The following is a 14,010-nucleotide window of genomic DNA, read 5'->3' as shown; positions in this document are numbered from 1 at the left end:
TTTGCATATAGTTCTGAGATTGTTTTCATACACTTTTTTCCTTAAATATTGTCAGAAGTATGAGTCACATGACAACAAATCTGGAGAATGAAGTAGCCTCAATCCTTTGCTTTCTGTGAATTTCCCTGTGCATGCATCAAGAAGTCAATAAGTGATGAGATGTGTGGAATGTGGCAGAATTGTGTTGTAAAAAGCAGTTTTCTTTCTCATTTTTTTTGTAAGCTGGGAATAGATGGTTTTAAAAATCTGAAGATAGACTTCTGTGTTGATTGTGATTGTGATATTGAAAAATGGGTTGATTTTAAGTGGGACATCCTGTGTTATGTAGAAATAATTTCATGAAAGAAAGTTGTAATAATTTGATATCAAATAATGAAATACTAATTAATATAGTTTAANTATTTAAGCATATGTAGATCGCCTCCAGCCATCTGAGATGGTTCATGCGGTGGGTGGTGTGTACGACCTTTGCTTGAGAGAATATGGGTTTTATGTTTGGGTCCGACGAGTATACGGCCAGAGCCATGTTGGTTCTTTCATGGTAAATATCTGCTTTATGTTCTTTGATTCGGGTTTTGAGGGGGTGTTTGGTTGATCCTATGTAGACCATGTTTCTGTTACAACTGTGATCAATGATAGAGATAATGTAGATGCCTGGAAGTTTATTTCTGTCTGGGGTATCTTTTCCATTTCTTAAAAAATTGAAAATCATAGCATGTCTTCTAAAAGTAATTCGGATATTCTTTTTTCCTAGCAATCTCAGTGTATATGGATTTTAGTACTGGATTATATGTGATTGGGATGTTGTTACTTGGAGTATTGTTGGTTAGTTGGTTATGATTTACTTTTTGAGGTTGTATTTTTTTGTCATTAACCGATAGTATTATTTTCAGTTTTCAATTAATAATTTTATTTTTTTTTTTTAATACTATACAAGATTAAGTCAATGCAAGCAGAAGTAGCAATGGAAGAAATGGTTCAAATGGCTGAAAAACAGGGAATATCAGATGGTCAAAGAGAGAGAGAATTGTTAGAGCAAATTAATGATCTGAAATATCAATTAGAATCTCAGAAAGTAATTATAAGTATTTTTTGTTAATGTTTTTTTATATTTATACCAAACAAATTATAAATCATAATTTAATTTTTAAATTATAGAGTCTTAGTGAAAACAGTTATACAAAACAATTACAAGAAGAAATTGTAGATCTGGAGAAAGAAAATAATATCTTACGAAATAAACTTCAGGATAATCAAGAAGAAATACTTGGCCTTACAAACAATGTGAAAAAAGTAATTTACATCTTTATGTATGACCTCTATATATATATGTTATATAATATATAATTTATTTAAAAATACAATAAATATTTATGTTAATTTGTTATAATTATTCTGCAAGGAAAAGGAACTAGTAAAACAATTACAAAGGGAAAATAGTGATTTGAAATATGATGTAAGTTTGTTTTATGTATTAATACAGTTATTTAATAGTATAAATGATCAGGCCTGGCCAACATGCAGCCCGTCATGTTAAATTGTGTGGCCTGCTAAGCAATTTTATATATCTATTAAAACTTTTGTTTCTCGTTATGTGTATACCATAAAAATTAAATAAATGAAAATTTGCATGTGTCATTGTTGTAATGTGCAAGTGCAACTATGAACACCAGTTCTATATTTGGTACTTGTGAATCTTTGACACAGATGGTGGTGCTGCCCTGGTGACCAACATCTCGACTAGTACCTGTATCCCCTAAAATGTGGCCCACTGTAATGTTACATGTCATCAAAGTGGCCCTTGAAACAATTTGAGTTGGCTAGGCCTGATATAGATTATGTACATAATTTCATTAATTATTCATAATTTTATAATTATTTGACAACTGAAAGTATACCATGATGCAAAAATTCTTAATATTGTCTATAAACTTGAACTTTAACATACTGTATTTTCTTTTTTTTAATGATTTAACATTATAGAATAGATCTGAATTTATCAGAAATGAACTTTAAGAAATGTTAAAAAAACAAAAATATATCAATAATAATTAGTTATCTTTTGATATTCCTCTGAAAATTTTTTATTATAGTAGGTAATTGATATTTTTATATATTTCTATATAATTATAACTTTTGACATTATTATACGTATTACAGATTCAGCAGTTTAAAGAAGAATTGTCTGAAGGCTGTCAAAAAATTGAACAGCTACAAGAAGTTACTGAAACTAAAAGTACAGATACATATAAAGATCTAACCCAGAAACTTTATGAGAAAAACCAACAAATAAATAAATTGTTTGATGAAGTGAAGGTATTATTAGAAATTAATAAAATATATAAAAATAGTGTAAATTTAAATAAATTCAATGGTAGAATATCTACACCGGAGTACTGTAAAAATGTACGTATCTATAAGCCTTTTACTGGTGCGCATATCATCATACTATACAATAAAGTTACAAACGTTTTCGAACCGTTACGGTTCTACTTCAGGTAACAACCCCCTAATGGAATGTACTTCGATTCAAAGTTGTTATGAAATACAATCCAGAACATTGTCTTGACCCAATGACGTCATTACGGACTTATGCACTGTGCATGCTGTGTTCTATCTTAGAGTTTTGTCTATAGGGCCTGCCAGGCCGTCAATAGAGCGGTTTCCTCCTTGTAGTTAATGCAATTATGCTCTTTAATAGTATTTAAGCATATGTAGATCGCCTCCAGCCATCTGAGATGGTTCATGCGGTGGGTGGTGTGTACGACCTTTGCTTGAGAGAATATGGGTTTTATGTTTGGGTCCGACGAGTATACGGCCAGAGCCATGTTGGTTCTTTCATGGTAAATATCTGCTTTATGTTCTTTGATTCGGGTTTTGAGGGGGTGTTTGGTTGATCCTATGTAGACCATGTTTCTGTTACAACTGTGATCAATGATAGAGATAATGTAGATGCCTGGAAGTTTATTTCTGTCTGGGGTATCTTTTCCATTTCTTAAAAAATTGAAAATCATAGCATGTCTTCTAAAAGTAATTCGGATATTCTTTTTTCCTAGCAATCTCAGTGTATATGGATTTTAGTACTGGATTATATGTGATTGGGATGTTGTTACTTGGAGTATTGTTGGTTAGTTGGTTATGATTTACTTTTTGAGGTTGTATTTTTTTGTTCAGTTTACTTATTAGCCCGTGGTAACTGTGCTGTTTGGATATATATTCTATCCAAATATATGCATTTCATTTTGGACCAGATTGCTGTTTGGGAAGAGGAGTTCATATGTGCTCTCTTGATCAAAGTTTTGAAAGCTGAGACTTTGTATTGTGGAGGGTCACAGGATCCTGCTGGTATATATAAACACTCTGCACTCCGTTTGTGATAAACTGCTATGTGGACGGTTGTTCCCTCAACCTTAATGTTAATGTCCAAGAAGTGAGCTTCTGTAGGGTATGTCTGGTCTATTTCTATAGTTAAGCCATATAGATTGTCATTGATATCATCAACCAGTGCAGAAATGTTCAGCTTGTCTTTCCATAGGATTAGAATATCATCTATATACCGCTTATATAATAGGATGTTGGGGAGATGTTTTGGGATAAATTCCGATTCCAGTTTTCTCACTACCATTTCACACAGGTCTCCTGCGATGGGGCTGCCCATTGGGACCCCTCTTTGTTGCTCATACATTATTCCTTTGAACCAGAAGGAGTTGTGACAAAGCAAATGCACCATTTCAAGGATGTGTTGGTGCAATGTGTTATCTTTTATGATGTTAAACAGGGTATCCCTGATGGCGCAAAATACTGGTGGAAGTTTAATAGATGGGTACAGTGATTTAAAATCTAAGACCGTAATGAAACTAGGAGGCGTTAGAACCATAATGGTTCAAAAACGTTTGTAAATTTATTTTATNTTTAAATATATAAACTTTTTGTTTATTCTACAGTTCTGAGTAATGAAACTTATTATGGTACAAGAGGCCCAGTTAGTCCATTAAATTAAGGAATTTAATGGTCTAATTGGGAAAGGGTTTCTAGTATTGCCAAAACTTTGTTAAATCTAATGTATTTTGAATAAATATATTAACAATGAACTTATAATATGTAGGATGTGTTAAAATTATACATTTGTAGGATGTGTTAAAATTATATATTTTGTAAGTGTGAATAAAATATTATAATGTACATTGAGTAATTTATACTCATCGATTCAACATTTTAGCCTGCTTTATTTGTGAATAAAAAAATTTTAATTTTTTTTGTTTTAAATCTAGTCAGTTAAATCAAGACCAACTGTGTTAGTATTTTTATTAATAACAACATTTTTATAGTTTAATTTTATTGTTAACTTTTCTCATTTTGTTAATATATCTTGGATATTTTAAAACAAAAAGAATGTTTAACAAAATATTAAATTCTCTGCAATAGAAAAAATTAATCCAATGCATAATTTAATAGAAAAAAAATTTATAATTGATTATTTATTAAAAAACTAATAAGTATTTTTTTAACAGATTAAAAATTAAACTTTTGCATCTATTATTATTATTATTATTATTATGAAATGAATAATATAATAAACGTATACAGTGGTGCATTTAAAAATATGACACACCAGCTTATAACATGCCGGTACTCCCGTAAACTAATAATACCACTTTTGCACTGAATGATTCAGTTTTATAATTTTAATTCTGCAATAACTGTATATTTACAGATTTTTAAATATTGAAAGGGCAAAAAATACTGTTGTTCAAAATGCATCATTAGTAGTATCATTGTGTTTATGTAAAATATATGAATATATTTTGATTGATATTTTGAGTGATTCTTATTCTTCTTCAAGATCACCTTCTTGATTATGAATTTAGAATTTAAAATCCTTATCATTGGTGCAGGACAAGTCCTAAATATTTAAGCATGAGCTTAAAGAAGAATAGTTATATAAAGACAATAGTTTAAAGAAGTCTTATATGAACAGTTGAAAACAAAGTGGTGTAAGTTAGTTTTTCCAAAAAACTATATTGCTACTGAGTTTCAGTTCCTGACAGCATTATTTACTTATTTGTTGTAAAGAAATAGGAATATTAAATATTCCTGTAGATGAAAAGTGACTTAGATCACTTTCAATGGTTCATACAAATATTGCTGAACTGATATGTCTTATTTTGTCCCTAGTTAAGTTTATAATTTGCACTAATTCCTTTATGAATTGTTTCTTGTTATAAGATTATTTTTTCATTATTATTATTATTTTGATTTTTTGCACCCCAAACTCTTGCACCTCTATGTTCAAGCCTAATAGATCTAATGGAAAATCTGTCACTTCATATATAGTGTTTAGGAAAACAGTTTCATTAAAAAACATCAAGAAATAGCATCAAATGCTTAAGACCCTAGCTTAATATAAAATTACATTGTAAAAAGAAGACAATGTGACAACATTCCTGCTAAATATACAACTAAAAACAAAATAAATTTTAAATATTTTAAAATTGTTACTATATGGAAATATTACTACTTATAGAATGTTTCTCTTTTGTATGATTTGAAATAACAATTTTTTATGCATCACAGCTTGGTTATATGAATAACAAGATAATGAAAATTATTCACTGATAAGACCTTATTTTATATATTCTGATTGTACACATAACATGATTATTTTGGGCACAGAAAATCTGATTTTTCTTTCAGATGAAGAGTCAAAAAACTGAAACATGACACACAAGAAATATGAAGTTTGAAAAGTTACATATACTGTAATAATCAGATCTTTCATCTCTGTTGAGCAAACTATTTAGGACATTTTGTACCTGAATATGTTTAAATTTTTACTTACAGTAATACCCTGAACTTACGCAATAGGTGGGACCGAGCGATAACCGCGTAAGTCGAATTTGTGTAACTCGGGGTATAATTTCTCAATTTGTGTAAAATCCAAGTCAGATGTATGTAAGCTAATAAATGTTCTCGTTAATCTTATCTCGTCTTTTGATTCGTTCACAGTTACAAGAAATCACCACATAGAGTCTCTCAAGTCTCCGTAGATATAACAAACACAGAAATAAATAACACAAAATAAATTGTAGCTATGTGTCAATTCCGTGCGACACGTCCTAACATGTAAGCTTAACAATAGTGTGTGGGGAGTGAGTAATCAAGAGTTGCGTGGCGCTCAAACAAAAGATTTGAAAATCGCGTAACTCCGGGTTCGCGTAAGTCGAGGTATTACTGTATTTAATAATTACAAGGTTTTTAATTATTTAACAAGTAATAATTTCTAGTTGAATATTTCATCGTTACTTTGGTTTGTTGGCATTTATAAATTTTTTTAATGACGTAATTCAAGAATATTCTGTAAATTTGTTTTCTTCACGTAATTTTGTTTTTCTATTATTTTGTTAATTTTCTATTGGCCATTAATATGTCTCAAACCCAAACTTATCATAATGACCACAAATGACTTTAAGGTAACTGTGTGTTTTGGTTAGTTATGCAATGGATGAAGTGGATACTGGTGTAAAACATTTTTTGGGAGTTCAGTTGTTGGAAAGCATTGGAAATTTATGAAAACTTTTTATGCATTAAGGGAATAATAGAAGTTCTATTATGGAATCCAAACTAAAGTTAAAAAATTTTTATCTATATTTTACCTGTTTTTATTAAAAAAGGGTGTGGAATTTTTAGCAGTTAACATAATATTGTACCCAACTGATTGAAGGCGAATTTATATATCTGAAATGCATATTGGAGTCAATAAAAATGAAATGAAAAAACAGTTACCTTAAAGTCATTTGTTGTTGTTATGAGTTTGGGTTTGAGGCATATTAATAGCCAATAGAAAATTAACATAATCATCCAAACAAGAAGCAAATTATACTACTATTTTTATTTTGTTGGTTTCTTTTTAGTTGATTACATCATGAATACTTCTGTACTTAACACTTTAAAAGCATTGATGACTTGAACTGCAACATTATATATAATATATTTAAATTAATAACACTATAAAGTGCTGGTAACATCGGAGTTTTTCTTCAACCAATAAAAGTAAAACTTATCAATGTCTTAAGAAATAAGAAATTTGATATTTTTTAAAAATCATAAGCATATTTATAATTATATTATCTCTTCAGAATATTCAATAATGCTTAGTATTGTGTAGAATTCTGTAATGCATAAAACATTCATGGTAACTATGATACTGATATATTTTCTGCTTTGCTAAGTAAATTGTATAATTGTAAGAATAGGAAATATTAAACATACTGTGTAATCAAATTTCTTTTTCTTGTATTGAAATGAATCCTATTTTGATTGATTATGAACTGTATATTATTTGATTCTCTGTGATATATTTGATACACTTGAGTTTTTGACGGATAAAAATGAACATTTCTAGACTTAGAACAAGCAAGTCATAAAATATGAATTGTTTTATACATATGTGGCTCATTTTAAAAATGATAGAAATTCCATGAATTTTGTTCTCGTTTCTGTAATGTGCTAGTGTATAACTATAACATATGTATTCAAACTTGAAAATATAATTACTAAATTGTTTATTGTCGTAAAAAATAAATGAAAAATGTATACGGAATTCATTTTAATGCAAAAAATTTCAGAGGGCTGATTCTTTGAATAATTTCAGTCATAAAACATATATTCAAAACGGCATAGTTATAAAGTTACCATATGTTTAATTAATATGTGGCCACATGTGCCAATCAGTGTGGCAGAGAATATTCTTTGCTGATCAATGAACTTTTATAGTCAAAATTATTCAAAGAATCAACCCCAAAAATTTTCACATAAAAAATGAATCACTGTGTATATGGATTGTACAAATGAAAGTAATACTCTTGTATTAGTAAAGCAGAGCTTTGTATTTGCACCAATAGATGGCATTGTATGTCAAGAAGCAAGCTATCATCATTGAAAATTGCTACTTTAATGTGCTGTTTGCATTTGCTGAAGCAAGTTGACTATGTATGGTCATGACATGCATACTGCACTATATTATACAAATAGCCATCAAGATTAATTGACCCAGTATGATGTGAAAGGAGTTATTCTATTACATGACAATGCACACCTGCATTTGGCAACAGTGTGCCACAGTTTGCTGTGGCGCTTCTGCTGAAAGGTCCTTGACCATCCTCCTATAGCCTCCATCCTACCCTTGCGTTGTGACTACCACATCTTTGGGCCATTGAAAAAAGCTCACTGGGCCACTGGTTCACTATTGATGCTGAGCTCACTGAAGTCTGGTTCCACAGTGAATAACAGATACAAGGTCTGTTCAAAAAGTACCGGACCTTTGGTCGGCAAAAATAAATTTATTGACTTTGAGGTACAAAACCCTTCAAAGTAGTCTCCTTGATAATGTATACACTTCTCCCAGTGTTCCTGCCATTGCTGGAAACACTGTTGGAACACATCTTTTGGAATGGCCATCAGCCGGTCCGTCGGATTCCGTACGATGTCTTCTCTCGACTAAATTCGGGTTCCTTTTAGCGGCATTTTCAGCTTGGGAAATAGCCAAAGGTCACACGGAGCCATGTGGGGAGAGTACGGAGCGTGACGAACCACAGGAGTGTTGTGTTTGGCGACGAAAGCCCGAATCAGATGCGCAGAATGGGCGGATGCGTTATCACGATGGAGCTGCCAAGTTTTGATCGACCACAGATCCGATCGTTTGTGTCACACAGCATCGGAAAGACGACAAAGGACCTCCTGGAAGTACTCTTTTGCGATGATTTGGCCTTGTGGTGCGTACTCATGACACACCACTCCACGAGAGTCGAAAGAACTGTCAACATGACCTTTGATATTGCTGCGGACCTGCCGCGCTTTTTTTGGCCTCGAGGATCGTCTCCGAAAGCCTGCTGAATCTTGTGAGTGGTTTACGCTTGGGTATCGCCAAGGTTTTTGGCAAAATTTGATGTAATATCGCTGCTCACGTTGTTCAGTCATTTTCCAGCTTAATGAAATCCGATGAGAGCGCACTACATGACCTCACTCATAGGCCGATTGCCAACGACTGACGCTTCCTGCAGGCGGGAAAAAATTCAGGGCTGTGCATGACTGTCCCCTCTACAACTTCACCAAAAGAGGCCTGTTGCGCATTATTGGTTTACGTGGAAAAAAAAAAGGTCCGATACTTTTTGAACAGACCTTGTATTCCTTGCCCAGGGTATCCAAAATCTAGTGATGCACTGGGACACTTGCTTGAATTGGCAAAGTGATTATGTGTAGTGGATATGTAGCCTATATATCATTATTACTTCCTATATGTTCACATATAGGAAGTAATAATGATATAAACCAATAAACCATTATAGAAAAAAAAACAAAATTCTCACTTTGATTTGTGCAACCTTTATATATATATATAAGTAATTTTTCTTATTTTTCACTAATAATTACAATTTCGTTTTAGGAATTTGAGAACAGAAATGAAAATCTTCAACAGCAAGTAAATAATCTTCAAGAAAAACTTGAAGATGCCGTTCAACAGATAGAGAAAATGACAAATGAATACATCAAATTAAAAGTAATTGAATTATCAAAATAATAGTTTTTAAATATTTAACATTAAGTTAAATTATACATTTATGAGGAATAAACTAAAGTGTAAATATTCAATTCAATTCAATTCTTTATTGTATGAACTGAACCTTAGTTCATTACAAGGGGTTAAAATATTACTTAAAAACTAAAGTTAGTACAGTTTATCAAATTAATATAATAGCTTAGTATCTCACAATAAAACAATAATAATCATAAAGTGTTAAATATTTAAGGATTAAGATTTATTTCATTGTATAAATATAACTAATGTTTAGTTATTTTTTAAAATATTACTAGATAGCTTTTCTTTTCTTTCATTAATAAAATATTAATTTGTAAAATTCAAGTTTTTTGGAAATTTTAGATTATATTTATAATTTATCATTTATTCTATCAAAAAATTAACCATAATGTAGAGAAATTTTATGTAATATATTTATAATGTTTATATGTTATTTTATATCATTGAAGAGTTATATTTACTTTTTTAAAATATTTGAATTTGAATAAGAGCAGCCATAAAATCTATAAAATAATCTGTTTTAAAAAATGTTTTCTACATTGATTTTATGTTTTTGTTATATTAAAACATACTTATTATTTAACAAACTTAAAATATATTCAATCTGTAGATGATGGAAAAGTTCAGTCTATATAGATATTTTTTAATTAACGAATATATTTATATTTATTTTAAGATCAAGCATGATATATGTAATTTAACATTAAATTTTTATCAAAGATTAAGCTTGAATTACATATATTTGATTGCTTTTTCAATACAAACAAAAATCAAAGCAACATTAACCATACCCGACTAGTCCACTGTTGAAAAGTTAACAATTTAATAAATGTTTGATGTAACTATGAACTGTAATAAGAATGAATTTTAAATTTAACTGAATGATTAAATTTTTTTAAATATATAAACTTTTTGTTTATTCTACAGTTCTGAGTAATGAAACTTATTATGGTACAAGAGGCCCAGTTAGTCCATTAAATTAAGGAATTTAATGGTCTAATTGGGAAAGGGTTTCTAGTATTGCCAAAACTTTGTTAAATCTAATGTATTTTGAATAAATATATTAACAATGAACTTATAATATGTAGGATGTGTTAAAATTATACATTTGTAGGATGTGTTAAAATTATATATTTTGTAAGTGTGAATAAAATATTATAATGTACATTGAGTAATTTATACTCATCGATTCAACATTTTAGCCTGCTTTATTTGTGAATAAAAAAATTTTAATTTTTTTTGTTTTAAATCTAGTCAGTTAAATCAAGACCAACTGTGTTAGTATTTTTATTAATAACAACATTTTTATAGTTTAATTTTATTGTTAACTTTTCTCATTTTGTTAATATATCTTGGATATTTTAAAACAAAAAGAATGTTTAACAAAATATTAAATTCTCTGCAATAGAAAAAATTAATCCAATGCATAATTTAATAGAAAAAAAATTTATAATTGATTATTTATGGAAATCAAATATAATTAATGATTAGAATTCAAATATTTTCAAATTTAAAGAAGAGACTTCTAAATTAACTGATCAATATCAGAGCCTCACTGAAAAAATAAAGTATTTGACTTCAAAAAATTATAATTGTATAGTTATTAGATTGTATTTTTAATCTTTGTATTTATTATTGAGATCATCAACATTCACATTCAACTATAATATAGATTTAATCATTGATAATGAGAATATTAGAAACCATAGTATTTATTAATTTACATTTAAAGCCATTGCATAAATAATTTTTATTTGTTATAATAAATGAATATTATTTATTATGTAAATAGTTTTAAAATATTATAATTTTAATTTATTAATTATAAATTTCTAAACTTTATAAAATATATAATTTTAAAAGTTTTAAAGAATTTTTGATTAGTTATTAAGGTAAATTAAATGATTATATAAGAAATCTTGATAAGTATACTTTAGCTGGTCATACATTTTTCAATAATATGAAGAATGCAGATTCAATTTGCATTCAATGTAAGATATGATTGTTTTTAAAGCTGTATTTTGAAATTAAGCATGGAGTTTTTTTTTGCATTAGAATTTATATTTTATTGTTGTTTGCTTATTATTTAATCATTTTCATACAACAACTTTGAAATGTAAGTAAATAATATAGTTATAATGAGATTATTTACTTAGTGACAATATTATGTAATATATCATACATTGTTGTGTATTGGGTCTGCTACCGAAATTTGTGTGCTGATCTGGCAACACTTTGGCCAGCATTATGTTGAGCTGGCAACATCAGAAATGAACGGTATTGGTGCAGGCTTCTTTAACGGGTAGCAAACTTGGATTACATGTACTTCTCTACAGAACATTAAAACAGTCATCCGATTTATTAGTTAAATGTTTTCATTTTACTGTAGTATCAATACATTTTCTGATCCATAAGTGGTGGTTCAGATCCACCTCGATGAACCAGAAAATATATCGATAGCTACAGTAAAATGAAAACACTTAACTAATAAATCGAATGACTGTTTTAATGTTCTGTAGAGAAAATATGTAATCCAAGCATGCTACCCATTGAAGAAGCACGCGCCAATACCATTTGTTTCTGATGCTGCCAGTTCAACATAATGCTGACTGCAAGTGTTCCCAGATCAGCAGACAAATAAATTTGAGTAGCATACCCAATACACAACATACATAAATGTAAATAGAAATTTGAAATAATAATAATAATAATTTATTTTTTAAATTATTCATTTGTATGTTTTTTAATAGGAAATGTTTCATCAGTCACAAGCAGCAGTGCATGAACTTAAGAAAGAAAGAGATTATTATAAAAATGAGGTTGGTTTTTAATATATATATATATAAGAATGTAATCTAAATATATAAAATTACTTCTCCTGACTGAGTGAGTGAGTGATTGACTGATTGATTGATTCATCATCATTCAGAGCAAACCACTGAACCTAAAGAGGTGAAATTTTGTACAGAGTTAGGGTACATTATGAAAACGCACACTAAGAAGGGATTTTACGAAATTCCCCCATGGGGAGAGGGAAAGGATTAAGGCTTAACCTGAAGAACGGCTTCTACTGTACTATTTTAGATGAGATTTTTTGTTTTCAACAACATTTAGTCTTCATTGAGTACTTAGGTGTATTAAATTGATAACATTTCAGACATTGTTATAAATATCAATTTTTTAACCAAATGTTCAAACCGTTTTAAATTCAGATTTGTTATTGCATATTGGTTCAATTATAGAATGATTGTAAACGTTCCAGAAAATTGATCAAACTGAAAATAGTTCGTTTGATTCTCAGCAATTCTCATCATTCTCAGTAGTAGGTGTTATATAACAGTTACTATGGTTGTTGAAGTACTGAATATAAATGGGGTTTGCTTGCAAAATCCACACGTGCGAAGTCACGGGTAACAGCTAGTTTAATAATATAAATTTATTGGGCTGCAGTTTTCAAAAATTGCAGAACTTTAAATTGTAAACATTTTTATATTGGTTGACTTATTCAAAATTTGGGTGTCTGGGAAAATATATTTCTGGATTTGCTATTATCCTAGTCTCCAAATCTGGAGGAAGATGAAGATGCGATTTTACTCGATCTTGTCTTAAGAAAATTTATGGCAGTTTAAATTAAATATATATTAATCATTTTTCTTTTTATAATTTGTCTTTAATAAAATTTTTGAAATAATTAGCTGAAATCTAGGAAATGCTTTAGAAACAACTTTTCTACAAACTTGATCAGAAAATTTTCCATATTCATTATTGATCATTAATTAACTTATGCAAATAAATTATATATTATTATCTAAAGTTGTCACTAAAGCAATATATTATATTCTTGATAATTCTTTCTGAGATCTGTCTAAGATTTTTAATTGAATAAAAAATTATTTTAAAATAACTGTTTTGAATTTTAATATTTCTCAAATTTGCAGTTAAATTCATAAACAATAAATTTTAGTTGAAAATTATTTTTTTTAATATTATAATATATTAAATTAGTTTTCTCTAAAATATAAGCTCTTATAACATCAGTCAATAAAATAATTTAACTTTTAATTGATTAATTTCAAATGTATTGAGTAAAAAATAAAGTAGTAATATGTGAGACCCAGGATTTAAAAAGGCTGAGAATCGAATAATTTCTATTCATTTCAAACCAAAACGATTTTTTTTTAAAGTTAGGGTTAACTCAAAAAGGAAAAAACAACCGACAAATTTTCTCATAAAAATCGCTCATAAAAACTCCTTTCCCACCACAATACTTCCCTGTAGAAGATGAGTTAACTGTTGTGTCATATTTAGTCACTTCACCCACCATTGGTCAAAGAAGATCATCACCTATGACGTACAGGGAGAGATCTCGAGAAGATATCCCCCCATATAAAAGAAACTGTGAAACCACCGAGGGG

The 14,010-nt window shown here is 29.1% G+C and overlaps 1 protein-coding gene across 7 annotated transcripts in view; it reads left to right on the top strand.

Moving 5' to 3' along the window:
- Positions 1–941: 941 nt before the first annotated feature.
- The window catches only part of LOC111628144 (centrosomal protein of 290 kDa-like), a 70,336-nt gene continuing 57,267 nt past the window's right edge, over positions 942–14,010 (top strand). For 6 of the 7 annotated variants that reach the window (XM_023371878.1, XM_023371877.1, XM_023371875.1 and 3 more), the window contains exons 1-6: positions 942–1,075; positions 1,159–1,293; positions 1,403–1,456; positions 2,161–2,316; positions 9,443–9,556; positions 12,346–12,414. In XM_023371878.1, coding sequence (XP_023227646.1) covers positions 947–1,075; positions 1,159–1,293; positions 1,403–1,456; positions 2,161–2,316; positions 9,443–9,556; positions 12,346–12,414 — 657 coding nt within the window. In that variant the 5' untranslated portion in view covers positions 942–946. The remainder of the gene's footprint in view (positions 1,076–1,158; positions 1,294–1,402; positions 1,457–2,160; positions 2,317–9,442; positions 9,557–12,345; positions 12,415–14,010) is intronic. The other variant, XM_023371876.1, reaches the window with a different exon arrangement.

This window comes from Centruroides sculpturatus, unplaced genomic scaffold (genome assembly GCF_000671375.1).
Source record: "Centruroides sculpturatus isolate CEXI.00-Female unplaced genomic scaffold, Cexi_2.0 scaffold447, whole genome shotgun sequence".
Classification (NCBI taxonomy): Eukaryota; Metazoa; Arthropoda; class Arachnida; order Scorpiones; family Buthidae; genus Centruroides; species Centruroides sculpturatus.
This window is presented reverse-complemented; position numbering and strand designations above follow the sequence as displayed.